The 16770-nt window shown below is 46.1% G+C and overlaps 1 protein-coding gene across 3 annotated transcripts in view; it reads right to left on the bottom strand.

Annotated features, from left to right (window-relative positions):
* SYT6 (synaptotagmin 6) overlaps positions 1 to 16770 on the bottom strand; it is an 87715-nt gene that overhangs the window by 10730 nt on the left and 60215 nt on the right. Inside the window, exons 7-8 of one of the 3 annotated variants that reach the window (XR_008630123.1) lie at positions 13676 to 13923; positions 13419 to 13563 (exon numbers count right to left, since the gene is read on the bottom strand). The exons of 1 other annotated variant lie outside the window; for it this stretch is intronic. Coding sequence is in view for 1 of the 2 variants with exons in the window: in XM_055137479.1 (XP_054993454.1) it covers positions 13843 to 13923 (81 nt within the window). In the remaining variant the exon portion in view is untranslated. Of the gene's footprint in view, positions 1 to 13418; positions 13924 to 16770 lie in introns of those variants that run through there. One more of the 3 variants, XM_055137479.1, reaches the window with a different exon arrangement.

Genomic DNA, 16770 nt, shown 5'->3' with positions numbered 1-16770 from the left:
GATAGTTTTTTGTTTTGATCTTTTGGGGGCCACATCTGGCAATGTTCTGAGGTTACTCCTGGCTCTGTACTCAGAAATCACTCCTGGTGGTGCCTGGGGGACCATATGGGATGCCAGGGATGGAACGTGGGTAGGTCCCATACAACAATTGGTACTATGTCTCAGGCCCCTGAAGCAACATAGTCTTAACTGAAACTTATTTAGAAAGATGTGAGGGGAGAGAAAGATATGTATTCAAGAGAAAACACAGGCTTCTTCAGAGTGAAAGAGGCAAGTGAATAAACAGAGAAACAAGCAAACAATGTGTTCAAGGGAGATTACATGCTTGAAGAGAAAACTACTGGATCACAGATTATCTTGGTGGTCCCTTGACTCCTTGAAATATCACCAATTCTATGAAAGGTGGCTGGAGTCAGCTGGGGAGGAAGGGAGGTAGCTTAGAGAAGAGAGGGCTTCCATATCCAGCCTGGCCCACCTCAGCCCCCGATGGAATGCCTGGAATGTCTTAGGACTGGTAAAGTCAGCTTTGAGCACCTACATGGCATGGAAACTAGTGTCCCACCAGCACCATGAGGCAACTATCAAGCTGCATCTGAAATCCACCTGGTCTGCACAACATGGGAATTGTCCCCACCACCAGACATCTTTGGGGGAGCTGTGTACTCAGGAACATCATCTTCCTTTCCAGAAAATAATTTTGGAAGATGAATAGTGAAGTAGGGCTGGAGCGATAACACAGCCAGTAGGGTGTTTGCCTTACATGCAGCCGACCGGGGTTCAATTCCTCTGCCCCCTTTGGAGAGCCCGGCAAGCTACCGAGAGTATCCCTCCCACATGGCAGAGCCTAGCAAGCTACCTGTGGCATATTGGATATGCCAAAAACAGTAACAGCAAGTCTCACAATGGAGACGTTACTGGTGCCCGCTTGAGCAAATCGATGAGCAACTAGATGACAGTGATACAGTGAATAGTGAAGTAAAAGAGCATTTTTGTTTTATTTGATTTCTGGACCACACTCATCAGTGTTACTCCAGGCTCTGTGCTCAGGGATCAGTCCTCATGGGGCTTGGGGGACTATATGGGGTGATGTGGCTCAAACCTGGACCAGCCACTTGGAAGGCAGGTACCTTATTTTCATGCTGTCTCTCTGCCCTAAAGCTTTTTTTTTGGGGGGGGGGAACTCTGAGGGTGTTGGGCCATACCTGGCAATGCTCAGGAATTACTACTGGATCTACCCATAGAAATTAGTCCTGATGGTGCTCAAGGGACCATATGAGATGCTGAGTACTGACCCAGGTTGACTGTGTGCTACCTGCTGAGCACTACCCCACCCTCTTTCTCTGTGTGTGTGTGTGTGTGTGTGTGTGTGCGCGTGCACGCGCACGTGCATGCACATGTGCTCACATCTCTCTCTCTCTCTTTCTCTCTTTCTCTTTCTCTCTTTCTCTCTCTCTCTCTCTCTCTCTCTCTCTCTCTCTCTCTCTCTCTCTCTCTCTCTCTCTCTCTCTCTCTCTCTCTCTCTCTCTCTCTTTCTCTTTCCAGAGGTGAAAAGCCAAGAGTACACATCCCAGATTGAGGTGTGGGTCCATGTCCATTATTCTAACACCCCACCCCTGGCCTTATAGTTGAGTAGCTCACAAACTAACTCCACCAGGGAAAGAGTCTGTTGTTGGGTGCTGTCAGAAAAGCCTTGGATTCCTGATATGGTCTTTTTCATATCCTCACCAGGACCTTTAGAATCTCTTGGAGTTTCTCTTTTTCTGAGGCATGAACTCTTCTCTGGCTGGCACTTCCATTTCTGCATCCAGGTGGGGCCTTATTTTCTTCAGCTCCAAGAACTCAGTATTTGCATCACAAAAGAATGTGGGCTGGTACTAGACAATTGTATTGTTATTATTATCATTATTATTATTATTGTTTTAAATTGAATCACTGTGAGATAGTTATAAAAGTTGTTCATGAGGGGGTCTGGTGCTGCCAGCAGGTCAACCTGTACCTACGGGGCAAGTGCATCAGCAGCCTGATGGTGCCTTCAGACTTCCTGATACCCCAAAATTGCTGCTGTGCTTCTGGCTGGTCCCCAACAACTAGGGACCAAGTTTAACAATAAATTAAATGGCCAAAAGTTAGGTATGTGGGAGCCATGTCAACAAACCACCTCCGGCTCAGTTATATAAGCTCATTCATTGGCCTTATTTCAACGACCCTGCACGGAAGAGACTGGCAAGCTCCCCCTGACGTATTGGATATGCCAAATACAGTAACAATAGTAGGTCTCACTCCCCTGACCCGAAAAGAGCCTCCAATCATTGGGGATGATGAGTAAGGAGAGCTGCTAAAAATCTCAGGGCTGGGACGAATGCAGACATTACTGGCACCTGCTCAAGTAAATCGATAAACAATGGGATGACAGTGATACAGTGATTTCAAAGACCGATAGATAAATCTCAAAAGAGATCAAAAGCTGGAGTTAATCTCAGACCCGAGCATGACTGAACAGACTGGAGTAAATCAGAGGGGGGGGGGGGCGGGTTGGCCTGGTGCCTGCCCAAGCAGAGCCCCCGGCAGCTGCTTGCTCCCACAATCCAAAATCATTGCCATACTCCTGGCCCGACTCGACCGGATGAATCTCACTGAGACATAATCTGCTGAAAATTTGGGTATTTGGGTTTTTTTTTTTAGGGACTGAAATCTCCAGACTTTATCTGGGATGGGATGGGCTACCTCCCCCCACCTCCCTGTATTTCCAAAGCCTCAGCAAGTCACATCCACACCTCAAAGCTGTCACCCAATTTAAAAGTTACTCCAGCCTTGCCGACCCAATAAAAATACCGAATGCCCTGAACAAACACCATGACCTCTTAGCACCTGTATTGCAAACCATAATTCACAAAAGGAAAAGGAGAGAGAGAGCAAGAAGGAAAGTACCTTCCATAGAGAAAGACTATGGGTAGGGGGTGGGGAGTTATGAGATGGTGGTAGGGAAACGGGGGGACATTGGTGGTGGGAAATGTACACTGGTGGAGGGATGAGTGCTGGACCACTGTATGACTGAAACCCAATTAAGAACCGTTTTATAATGGTCTATCTCATGTATATGCAATTAAAATTTTTTTTACAAAGTAATGTGGAGTTCATGCCCTGTTGGATTATGGTTCTAAACATTTTAGGCTTAACATTTGTTTGCCATTTCTCCTCTGGCCTTTCTCCTTCACAACAAGGAACTTAGTTTTACTGAGTAACACCCATTACAACGCTCCTGAAGCATTCCCATTTCCTCAGTATTCATCTTTAACTTCTCCTTTGTTATGCTTCCCCAGTCTGTGAGTCACTCATTTCCCCTAAGCAGTGACTTGTAAAGTGACTTGTAAAGCCAAATTCCTCAGAAATCTGTTTTTGTATTTGTAGTGAAATATTGCATTTCTCCTTCCCTTATGTTCTTTGCATAGTTGACTTCAGAGCAATGTCTTTTTGTATAGACACAGGAAGACTGTTAATGCTATGCTTTTGTAACTTGGGAGTTAACTGACTCCAAGTAATATTCACTCCTGAGCATCTGTTTTCTCAACTTAAGCCTCAGTTGCCCTTAGTTCCTACCACTTCAAAGCAGGGTCCCAAGGAGGGACTGGATGGATCCAGGGTGAGCTCTAAGCTACCCTGACATTGAAACAGGTCAGGCCAAGCACCAAAATACTTAACTATAAGTTAAGGGCATGATCGTGGACAAATTCTGTTATGATCCAAAGAGAACAACTGGATTAGGACCCTGCTAGGGTTAGGAAAGACTAATCTGGCCTGAGCACTGTAGTCTGAGATCTACAGTGAGATGTCCCCGGGAGAGCCACCCTGTAAACTTAATATATCTCTTACTGTGTCCATATATAGTGACTAATACTAAGAAGTAGAATTAAGATGAATGTTTAAATGGTTGTTGGACTAGGGAAAGGAGAAACACACTCTAGATGGTATTTGGCTCTTATCTTAGAAGAGCTTCCCCGGAAGGAAGGGCCTTTACATTTTTGATTGTGCTGCCTCACTGTGTGTAATTACTATCCTCAACCCTTGAGAGGGGGAATAACTAGGCTGTGGGAGAAACTAGGCTAAGGAGAAGGATATGGGCAGTGAGTGAGACTGAAAGGAGGCGGAGGAAGAATAAACAGCAACCGATCACCAATCAGCCTGACTCCTGCTTTATCCTTCTTTCACCCATCGCCTTTGGCCATGGTGGGGTTGGGGGGAGGAACAGCCTAACCACTGAACACATGTGGAGAGATAGCACGTGCCCCCTTTTTATTTTATGATTACACAATGCCCAACTCAATCTGCTTAATTAATGGCTGAATAAATAGCAGTACTCCTACATTAAAAAATAAAGTTGTTCATGATTGGGTTTCAGTCATACGGTGTTCCAACACTGTCCCCTCACCAATGTACATTTCCCACCACACCAATGTCCCCAGTTTCCCTCTCACCGCCACCTATTCCCAGTCTGCCTCCATGGCAGATACTTCTCTGTCTCTCTGTCTCTGTCTCTCTCTCCTTTTAGAGATTGTGGTTTGCAAGACTGGTACTGAAAGGTTTTGTTCCTTTATCTCCTTTCAGCATTCAGTTCTTGTCCAGAGTGATCATTTCCAACTATCATTGTCACAGTGGTCCCTTCTCTATCTTAAATGTCCTTCCTCCCCTGCTCCCCGCCACTTATGCAAGCTTCTAGCAATGAACCAGTCCTCCAGGCCCTCATTTCTACTGCCCTTGGGAATTAATCTCATACTGTTTTTCTATATTCCACAGATGAGTGCAATCATTCTAGGTACTAGACAATTTCTTAGTTTTGCTACATCCCTGGAGGAAATAAAACTCAAGATCAACCTCCCACTCCCTCAGCCCCCACTCCTTCTCAACCCTCACCAGTCAGGACTGACAATATTCCAGAGCCTCTTTTCCTTCTCTGGAACAAGTGGCTCTTGACTCTCTGGCATTCTCTGAAGCTTAGCTAAAGTGTTGTTTGAAAACTTTCAAACTCTGCGAAGTTTGAAGAGGCAAAATGGGGACAGAGGGGCATCGACACAAAAACACACTGACGGCCCTTGATCTGGATTCTGTGTGTTTCACAGCTTATGAAAAGAAAAGATGGAGGGTAAGAGTGGGTTGGTGGGGAGTTTGGGGGAGCAGCTGCAGCACTGGCTTTCTGGGGTAATGGGCTTTGTCCGGTTCTTGCAGCCTCGGAACCTCCTGCTTCTGAAATGCTAGCCTACTGGGCAGAAACAAGAACATCAAGGAAAAGGCATTGTGAGGGGCTGGAGAGATAGCACAGCGGGTAGGGCGTTTGCCTTGCACGCAGCTGACCCGGGTTCAAATCCCAGCATCCCATATGGTCCCCTGAGCACAGCCAGGGGTAATTCCTGAGTGCAGAGCCAGGAGTAACCCCTGTGCGCTGCCAGGTGTGACCCAAAAAGCAAAAAAATTAAAAGCATTGTGAGCTGCTTGACATTTAAAAAGACAGCTGGAATGAGTGAGATATAGGCTGACACATTCATTATATGTCACCACTTTTGTTTCTCTTCAGTGATCATTGCTAAAGTTATTCCAAATTAATTACAGACACTTGATGTATTCTTCATGCCTTCCCTGCTGCTCCTTCCCACCCTCTCTCTCCAGAAAGGCTCGACTCCCTGTAGTCTCCGGGGCTCTGGTTGTGAAGGGTGAACCAGACCCCCAAACTGATGAGATGGTTCAGGCAGCTGTGTCGCAAGATATTCTCAGATGTTATCCCAGAGCTTCTGACTTCGACCCTTGAGGTTTCCAAATATTAGCATTCCAGTGATAGAGCCATCCCAACCTGGCATGAAGCAGGATTTGACATAGGGGCCACTGGTAGGTTGAACACACTTCTGCCACCCCTGTCTTCCTGACAATGACCAGCTTCATTGTCAGGGAGAGAGGAAACTGCTGGTTCAAAAGTAGAGGGTGGGAAGGATTCTCTGTTCAGGAACTCAGATGTCCTTGGGCCATCTGAGAAAATCTGTCTGCTCCTTTGCTTTTAAAGACCATTGTCACGGTGATGTGTCAGTAATTCCTCCAGGACATGAAGGACAAAGGGTCACTGCCCTTTCAACAGCCATGAGCAAGTCCTCTGTCATCTCAGGAATGTATGTTTCCAACACTTGTAAAATATTGCCCCAGGTTTTCATTCCTGAGGGTCCCCAATAGTCTGCCCCCCCTCCAGACAATTCTGTGAAGCCACAGAGAAGAGATGTGGCAGGAAGAAGAGACTCCATATGTCTCGGGAAAGCCAGAGGCCCCTGCCTGCGCCACCCTCTGTCTCTCTGGATAATCCGTGATGTGTCCCCACACGACTCTGGTCTGCAGCAGAAAGATTTACCTCGGGATGCAGAGTCACACATGTCTCTGCTTCTCCCCCTAAAATTCACTTCCAGTGAGTGAGGCACTCTCAGTGACATTCTTAACCAGGGAAAATGCAATGTCGGGTTCTGAAAGGAGGGTGAGCAGAGAGCTGACAGGCTTCTTTGGAGCCCTCTGCATTCTTCCTCTTGTTCTTTTCCATGGCGGCTCCTCATTGATGGCCCTGTCAGAGGCTTTGTTTGGGGTTACTTGCTGAAGGGTGATGAGTACCCCAGCCCTCAAATTCCTTCCATCCTTTCTGCACTCAACACCACCACTGCTTTCTAGTGGAGCTGTTGAGTCCCACTAAGACTTCACTCTTGGATGTTCAACCTAGAATCTGATTCTAAGGTGACTAACTGGGGTTGGGGTGATGGTGGGCTTCACAGTTCTTCAGCTGTTCCTGGAGGAGTAATGGATATAGGGGAGTCGCAGGAGCAGGAATAACCAATGTTTCACCCAATGGTCAACCCAGAGGTCTCTCTAGGAAGGATGTGGGGGCCTCAGACTGTGTGTTTGTGGATCCTCATGGAAGTTCTGTGCATAGATGACTAAGCTAGGCAATCCTGCTCTAGAGTGCTTTAACTCTCTGGCCTATCACTACTATTGTAGGCAATATTTTATAGTTTCCAATTTATGTGTCATTATTCTTTCCTGAATAATGGCTTTCTTAAAAAGCTGTATTTTGTTAGAAAGCAGCTGTGCATTATGCTTAAGCAAGAGAGCTCTGGGATTTGGTCATCTTGGTTCAAAAGTGTAATCTTGGGTAAGAGTTAGAGGTAGTATTACGTGAGAAAATGCATGTAAAGCACTTAGAACAGTGCTTGGCATGTAATAAGTGCCTCAAAGATGGTAGTCATTACTAATTTTTGTGCCTTCAGTCTTAGTATATCACTTAATCTACACTGCTCACGCATGCTGAGTGAATAAGTGAATGCTTAGATGTGTGTATAAAATGAGATGTGTCTTCATCAAATGGACTAAGTCCAGAAGAGATTTTTGAGTGTTCTGGGGCTGAAGTAGGACAGAAGAGAGAAATTAGGCCTTACAGTTGAGTCTCATTAGCAGCTTGGAAGTTGAGTTAAGACATTTGTGATTGTGGGGGGCAAATTCCACAGGAAACTTGGAAGAGTTGATTTTTTTTCTTTTTGGGTCACACCTGGCGATGCTCAGGGGTTACTCCTGGCTTTGCACTCAGGAATAACCCCTGGCAGTGCTCAGGGGACCATATGGGATGCTGGGAATCGAACCCGGGTCTGCCATGTGTAAGGCAAATACCCTACCCCCCAGCCCCAAGGGAAGAGTTGATTTTGGTATAAAAGATCTTGTTGGTTGGTTGGATCTCCATGACTGTGTTGAGTTCTGTGCCAATGAGCACAACACAGGAGGGACACTGGAAATTTGTGGACAGAATGTCAGCCACACGTGATTATAACATCTTCGATATCTGGGTCCCTGGCAGTGCTACCCTGTGCAATCTACAGATTCGATGCAACTTCAACTTTAGTGTGCTGACATCGCAGCTAAATGGGCATCCCTCAGGGATCACTGCATTCAAGTGTGTGATCCCAGTTATTGGTTATTGCAAGAGGAACAGACAAGTAACAAAAAAAAGAGGGGAAATAGAGGGGGAAAACCCTTAAGAAATTAAAATTTTTAGAAAAAAAAGATATGGGGAAAGATTCATGGTTTGGGATGTGGCAGTGATTTCCTAGCAATAAAAGAAAACCATAGGAAATAAAAAGGAAAAATTTAGATAACTTGAACCTCATCAAAATTTAAAATATTTGTGCATCGTAGAATGTGAATGAGGGGCCAGAGAGATATCACAAGAGATAAGAGATAAGCCTTGCCAGATTCAGTTCCTTGCACCTGGCACACATAGGATCCCCTTCGCACCTGTTGAGAGTGACACCTGAGCATAGAACAAGTAGTAAGTCCTGAGAACTGCTGGTATGACCTTATCTACCACTTCCACACTACCAAGAGACATGATAAAAAAAAAAGATTATGAGGGTATACCACCAAATGGGGGACAATGCTTATAAATCATTATCTGATAAGAAGCTATACCTAAAATATATGGAAAAATTCTAGAACACAGCTACAACCCAAATAAAAAAGAGCAAAAGACTTGAGTAAGCCTTTCTCCCCAAAAGGTAATCAAATGGCCAATAAGCACATGATTATTAAGAAAATACAATCAAAGCCATCAGCTACCACTCTCCACCCACTAGGCTTCTTGCCTTCAACACATCAGCACAGGTGAGGATTTAGAAACAATGGACCATCTACGCACATTTATGGGCATGTAAAATGGTGTAGCCTTAGGCAAAGCTGTATGGAGGCTCCTCAAAATATTAAAAGTAGAATGACTCCCGGGCAACCTGGAGGGGGACGGTGAGTTCCCCCATCCACCCCAACTAGCCCCAGCAGCTGAAGATCTGCAGAACTCAATTCCCACCATGCTGATGGCCAATTTCCACAGGTAAGACAAGCCTCATCCATGAATGAATCTTCTGAAAAACCCAGGTATCGGTGACTTGTGACCGAAATCTCCAGAGTCGCAGAGTAGGGAATGGGCGACCTTCCCCATTTCGCTGTGCTTCTGGAAGCCTGGCAGTCATTCTCACAAACTGCCTGTGGGACCATAAAAGCTCATTAACAGCCATGATCCAGAGAATAACAAATAAATATCTTGGGAGAGAGTAACACAAGAGCAACATGCCACAGAGATGCCTCCAGACTCCAAAGTCAATATCTAGTAAAAAATATTAAATTTACCTCAGTTGTATCACTGTATTTAAAATTTTAGAATTCCTGAATCATTTCATACTCTATACCAAGACAAGGGTGTCTGTACCAAGATAAGGACTTGATGGCTCTAGGGTGAAATACAACAATCTTCATGCACTTTCCTCTAAGGACATTTTTGGATCATTTTTAGCAGAATATTCATAACAAGCAATACAAAATAAATTATTTAGGTCTTTCTTTCAAAGTAGGCTTTGAGATTAGGGTGGAAATATTCAAAATATGGTAATGGGAAGGTGTAATGGTGGTGGAATTGGTGTTGGAATAGTAGATGTAATCAATTATTGTGAACAACTTTATAAAAATAAAAGAAAAATTTAAAAATAGTAGAATAACTGCATGACACAGTCGTTCCATTTCTGGAACCCACAGAAGACCTGAAAGCAATGTCATCTTTCAAGGATACACAAAGGTACAAGGTGTGTGACAAGAGTACACCCACTTTCATAGCAGCATTCTCTGCAACAGCCTAAAGGAGGAAGCAACCCATATAGCCACTGATGGATGAAGAGACGACAAATGTAAAATACACAGATACTGGAATATTACTCAAACTTTAAAAGGCAAATCTGACCTGGATGAACGCTGAAGACATCATGCTCAATGAAATCATCTCAACAAAAGGACAATGGGTAAGTTCACTCATCTGCATTCCCCAAAGTCTGGAGAAGAGGGATGGCAGCCAGAGGCAGGGGTTGGGGCTGGGGCTCTACAGAACTTCTCCGGGTGAATGTCGGCCACCACCAATGGCACAATGTGAATGTCACTGACGTCACTGATTTGGACACTTGCAAAACGGTCCCAAAGAGAAATTCTAGAACATGTATATCTTACTAATTACACTTTTTAATTTTTTTTGTTGAAACACCAAATATCAAATATTTGATATGCCAAAAACAGTAACAACAATGGGCCTCATCCTCCTGACACTGAAAGAGCAATCTATACAGTAGTGTTAAGAAGGATAACAGCAAGGAGAGGCTGAGATTTTTCTCAGGGACAAACTAGACTGCCAAAACAAAGAAAGACTAAAATGACTGTACTTTCAACGCATGTACACTGGCATTGGAAGTTTCCATTGAGGACCTGATGGTGCAAGTGCAGAAGATCAAGTACAACATCATAGGTCTGACCAAAACGAGAAGGCATCGATCACATCACGCCATTTTTGACACTGGAGAAGAACTGTTCCTCGGAACATGCGACAACAGAGGCGTCAGTGGCATCAGTGTCCTTGTCAACACAAACTTGACCATGAGCATTGATTCATTCGAATGCCTAACAACGTGAATCAGGTTATTACACTTGAATAGATGTGGCTTACTGCCTGAAGTTTCTATCTTCATCGTCTACGCATCAACATCCAACTACTATGAAGAAGAAATTGAGGAGTTCTACATGGAGCTGGAGAAGTTTTATAAAGAAGACCACACCTTCTACAAGATCATAGTTGGTGATTTTAATGCCACGATAGGACTGAAAAAGTTGGCTGAAGAATTCCACATTGGGACCCATGGCCTAGAATGGAATGAACAGGATGAGAGACTATCTGAGTTCATTATGTCGACCAAGACCATCCATGGTAGCTCTCAGTTCCAGAAGGCTGAATCTAAACGTTGGACATGAGAGTCTCCTGGTGGACAGTTCCACAATGAAATTGACCACATCATATTCAATCAAAGGTTTTGCCTGACCGATGTCGCTGTTGTTCCAAAATTCCAAACAGGATCCGACCACTGTCTCCTTCATGCAAAATTCTAATTCACAGAGCAGGGAGAAAGGTCTTCAAAGTTTAAGTTTAAAAAGAGAACTCCCAGAATGACCACCAACTGGGAACTCTTGGCACTATTGCGGCAATGTGGGAAGATGCTGTTGTTGACAACATTGATGAGGAATACGATTGACTGGTTCAGCACCTCCATGACTGTGCAAAAAATGCCAAGAGTGGGAAAGCCACAGACGCCTGTCTTCAGAAACTCTCAAGCTCATTCACCAACGTGGTTTGGCACGAGCCTCAGGCAACCACAAGCTAATGTCTGAGCTTGCAAAGCTGTGCAGAGAAGCCATAAAGGAAGATTTCAAAGAGAGAAGAGCAGCAGTGTTGGCTGATGCGGCAGAAGCCGGGAAAGTATTTGCAACGCTTGCCTGTCCTTCGCCAACTACAAGACCAGATGACTGCCCTCTGACGTCCTGATGGATCTATCACATTTTCCAGAAGGGCAATGGAGAAGATTATTTACGACTTCTATTCGGATCTCTTTGACAGTCACGTCCACCTGCCCACATACCAAATTCCACAGGATGGATGTCGTTCCCAACATCCTCCTTTCTGAAATCCGACACACCATTTCGTCAGTAAACACGCTTACAGCACCCAGTCCAGACAAGGTCAGACCAGAATACCTGAAGAATCTGCTGCCAGTACTCATCAATACACCGGCTCGGCTCTTCACACGCTACCTGTCCGTATGTAAGGTTCCGTCCCAATGGAAAACCAGCAGGACCATTCTGTTGTACAAGAAGGGAGACATCCACAACATTGGCAACTATCGCCCAATTTGCCTGTTGTCCATCGTCTACAAGTTGTTCACTCAAGTCATCCTGAGTAGAATAGGCAGAACACTAGATGAAGGTGTCCAAACAAGCAAGCCGGGTTCTGAAAAGGATTCAGCATGATTGACCATATCCACACAGTGACCAAGCTCATTGAAGTTTTGCAAGAGATCTAACTTGTCTAACGTTCATTGATTTAAAGAAGGCCTTTGATTCTGTTGAGACTGAAGTGGTCATCGAAGCCCTAGCCAAACAGGGCGTTCAAACTCAGTACATCAAGATCCTCCTCGAGCTGTATTACGGATTCACCACCAGGATCTCACCATTCTACAAGGAAGTGATCATTGACATAAAGAGAGGTATTTGGCAGGGGGGTACCATTTCACCGAAACTCTTCAGTGCCACCCTCAAGAAGTCATGCGACAACTGGAATGGGAAGGAATGGGAGTGAAGACAGACGGTCGGCAATTATACCACCTCCGCTTTGCTGATGACATCGTTCTCATAACATCAAACACCATGTGGCACAAATGCTGGCTGACTTTGACCATGAGTGTGGAAAGGTCGAACTGCAGCTGAATCTCACCAAAACAATGTTCATGAAAAACAAAACTAGTCCCTGATGTTCCATTTGCTCTCAATGGAGCGAACATCTCCGAATGCAGCAGCTATGTTTACCTGGGTCGAGAACTCAACATGAGGAACAAGTTGGCACCAGAACTGTGCAGGAGGAAGAGAGCAGCATGGAACGCCTTCAAGAGCATCAAAGAAGTGGTTAAGAGGACAAAGAACCTCCAGCTCCAGGCACATCTTTTTTTTTTTAATTTTTATTTTATTAAATCACCATTTGGAGGATTACAATGCTTTCAGGCTTAGGTCTCAGTTATACAATGCTGAAACAACCATCCCTTCACCAGTGTCCATATACCACCACCAAAAAAAAAAACACACACACACACAGTACACCTCCCATCCCGCACCCGCACCCCCACCCCCCGCCTTGTAACTGATAAGTTTCATTTTACTTTCTGTTTACTTTGGTTACATTCAATATTTCAACACAAACCTCACTATTGTTGTTAGGAGTACCCCACTAGAGTCAGACCTACTGTGAAGACAAATGAGGCCGCGCGGTTTTGAATTTCTGTACTTTAACAACTAAGTCCAGGGAGATTTCTTCCAGATATTGGATCATTGCAGGCTTCAAAACCCAATCTGTGGTCATCTTAATATGGTGGACACCGCACCCTTCAACCCGGAGAGAAAGAGGCGAGAGAGAGAGAAATATCTTTCCTCTCCTGGGCGGGCACGGGGCCGAGGCTTAGTTCTCAGGCTGGAGACATTCTGCGAGGAGTTGCCCATGCCGAAAGAGGTTTTGCAGGGTCTGGATTCATGCTCGAGCAGCTGCGGAGAGGCCGCACATGTGTGCGGCCCCCGGGATCACATCTTGGCGGTGGGAGGGGCCGGTGCCTCCCACCTTCCCAAGAGCACCCTCGTGTCCTTTTGCTGCAGATTTTGTCATAAATCCCATCTGTGGTTGTCTTAATATGGCGGACACCGTGCCCTTCATCCCCAGAGAGAGAGAGAGAGAGAGAGAGAAATACCTTTCCTCTCCTGGGCAGGCACGGGGCCGAGGCTTAGTTCTCAGGCTGGAGACATTCTGCGAGGAGTTGCCCATGCCGAAAGAGGTTTTGCAGAGTCTGGATTCACGCTCGAGCAGCTGCGGAGAGCCAGGCACATCTTTTTGACTCCACCATTTTTCCTGCACTAACATATGCCTCAGAGACCTGGGCCCTACGAAAACAGGATGAGAACGCTATTTGGGTATCCCAAAGAGGAATCCAAAGAGCTATGTTTGGAGTTATCATGTTTCACTCAAGTGAGAGAAAAAATCTGGAGTTCCAACCTCCGTCTATGGTCAAGAATCAGGGACGCTGTCTTGTTTGCCACGGCGTTAAAAATCAGATGGGCCAGACACATAATGCGATTCAGAAACCACCGCTGGACTGGAGCTGTTACCGACTGGATTCCACAGTTCGTCAAAAGACTGCATGGCTGCCCACTACGAGATGGTCAGACTTCTTCATCAAAAACCCGAATGAATGGTTTGAGCCTCTTCCTGTTCCTGGAGCGAGCAGATATCATTGGGCGACACTAGCACACAACAGGGACAAATGGAGACATCAGTGGCACCCGCTCAAGCAAATCGACGATTAACGGGGTGATAAGTGATGACAAGTGACAAGTGATTGAAACACTGTGAGAGCAGTTAACAAAGTTTTTGGTTTAAGTCTCAGTTACACAATGATGAAACACCTGACCCTTCTCCAGGGCACATTTTCCACCACCAAAAACTCCAGTATCCCCCTCATCCTGAACCTTCCCCCTACCTGTGTGGCAGACAATTTCCACGTTACTCTCTCTCTACTTTGATTACATTCAATATTTTGACACAAAACTCACCATTATTATTTGGGATTTTACCCCAACACTCAGATCTGCCTAAAAGGCATGATCACGATCACGATCACAAAATCCCATTGATTGTCGAATTGCTCGAGTGGTCTAGTAACCTCTCCATTCATCCTATCCCTGAGATTTTAGAAGCCTCTCTCTACTCGGCCTTCCGAACGGTGCCGCATTGGAGGCTCTTTCAGGGTCAGGGGAATGAGATCCAGCTTGGCTTTGGCTTATGGATACACCATGGGAAGCTTGCAAGGCTGTCCCATGTGGGCAGGAAACTCTCAGTAGCTTGTTAGTTTCTCCCACAGGGATAACTAGGTTATAAAATATCACTTCTGGAAGCTTGCTTTTAAGTCTCTGGATGTTGGCCATTGATGGGATTACACACCTGGGTTTCTCTGCTGGTACCTTCATGCGTGAGGCTTGTCTGAATGTGTGGAGAGGGGCCTTGAGCATGGCTGTGGCTAGGTTCTGGTGGTCTTCGGCCACCGGGAGCTCTGCTCAGGGCAGGGAGGGAAGCTGGAGCCCATCCCCTCTGAGGCCCCCAGGAAGATAGCCAGGCATGCAGGCAAGAGACTCTTTTGCCGAAAAGGCAACATTAGACAATTTGTTTTCTATTGATGATTTTGAATTGCATATGATGATGCGCGGCCGCTATTGCAGCTACACAGTTTTGGAATTCTGAAGTTTTAATAATTAAATCTAGAGGGATTTCTGCCAAAAGCCGCTGTGTTCCGAGCTTTGTTTCTGAGGTCATGGCCTTTAAGCAGCTCAATCAGCAGCCAAAGGGCTCGTTCATGGGCAGCAACTTGGGTCTTGGGGGCTCGTAGGAGCGGGGGCAGGGGCAGCACAGGGCTGGCTCCTCCCCATCCCATGAGGCCCCCACATTCCTCACCGAGCCACCAGGGGAAACAGGCCAAGGCACAAAACCCATTCCCACCTGGGGTGGTCCAGTGCCGGAAACCTAATACATAGTCTGGAACGCATTTTTGCCAAAAGCTGCTGGGTTCCAAAGCTTTGTTTCTGAGTCTCTGGGATCATGGCTGATAAGCAGCTCAATCAGCAGCCAGAGGGCTCATTGTGAGCTGCAACTTGGGGGTCTCATAGGGCTGGGGGGAAAGGGCCTGCTCTGACCCCCCCACCCCAAAAAACCCCGAGGTCCTCATCACTGCGGGCCCCTCCATGGCTGTCCCTAGGCCTCTGGAAGATGGCAGCAGCAACCGAGCCACCAGGGGAAACAGGCCAAGGCATGAAACCCATTTCCACCTGGGGTGGTCCGGTGCTGGAAACTTAATGCGTATTCCAGACACATTTCTGCCAAAAGCCGCATGTTTGATATTCAGCAATACAATGATCGATCACCCATCCCTCCACCAGTGCAAACCTTCCATCACCAATATCCTCATTATCCCCTTCTTTTCCATTTCAGTCCTTACTCTGCCTCTTTAAAAAAAAAAAAAAAACAAGTTGAGAGAAGAACCAAGTAGGGGGTATGGGTTAAGATCTGGGCTCCTGCATTGTGTGGGAGAAAATAAATGTGTGAATCAAGTTACTTTTAAGTACTTTGGATCAGCCTGTCATGATGCATGATTTTCTGAAGGCTTTCATTTATCTGCTTTTGTTCATTCAGTGCTTTTATTATCATCTTGGCTTGGGCTCCTCTTCATTATTATTCACACAGCTTTCCTTCTCACCTCCCCCAGCCCAGCTGATGGATCTCTCAAGAACACCCTCTCAGAGTCTCTCCTTCTCTGCCTGATCCCGTGTGGCCGAGGCAGTGTCTGTCTTCACAGCTCATTTTGGTTCCATAAACAAATATCTCATGCCAACATCTCTGCCCAACTGCACGTGAAACAGGAGCTGGCTTCTCGACATCTCGTGCAACTCACCTGGGCCCGAGCAAGAGGCACTGTTTTCCCTAATTCCTCTGAGTTTTTGCCTTTATTCACTTAGTTTTGTTTTGGGGTCACACCTGACTGTGATCAGGGATTATTTCTGGCTCTATACTCAAGGATCACTTTGGCAGTGTCTGGGGGACTTTATGTGGTGCTGGGGATCGAACCTCGGTCAGTGCATGCAAGGCAAGCAAGCACCTTCTGTGCTATACTATCACTCTGGACCTTGAGTTCCTGCTTTCTACCGGCGCAACTACCCTATCTCAAGTGCCTCAAGGGGAGAAATATATGATTTTGAATCACTCTTTCTGCTCCACATCTCCCAGCTGCCTAGCGACGAGCCCTGTCCCATTTCTCTCCACTCACTCCGCATCCTGGGTGCCCTTATCTTGAGCTCAGCTTCTGGGCCTCTCCAGCAGACCACTGCAGGCTGGTCACCTCACCTTCTCGCTTCCTGTAGAGCTGTGGGCAGGAACCAGCCTGAGGCCACTCCTGCCCCCTGTGGCAGACTATCTGGGCACGTTTGCCCTGAGGGGAGGGGTCCTGCACACATCAGAACCACCCAGCTGGCTTCTGGCTGAAGAACGGTCCCAAGAGCTGAGGCAGAGTAAGTGGGTGACACATTGGCTGGTTAGAAGTGTCA

The sequence above is a fragment of the Sorex araneus genome, chromosome 5 (genome assembly GCF_027595985.1).
Source record: "Sorex araneus isolate mSorAra2 chromosome 5, mSorAra2.pri, whole genome shotgun sequence".
NCBI classification, from domain to species: domain Eukaryota; kingdom Metazoa; phylum Chordata; class Mammalia; order Eulipotyphla; family Soricidae; genus Sorex; species Sorex araneus.
This window is presented reverse-complemented; position numbering and strand designations above follow the sequence as displayed.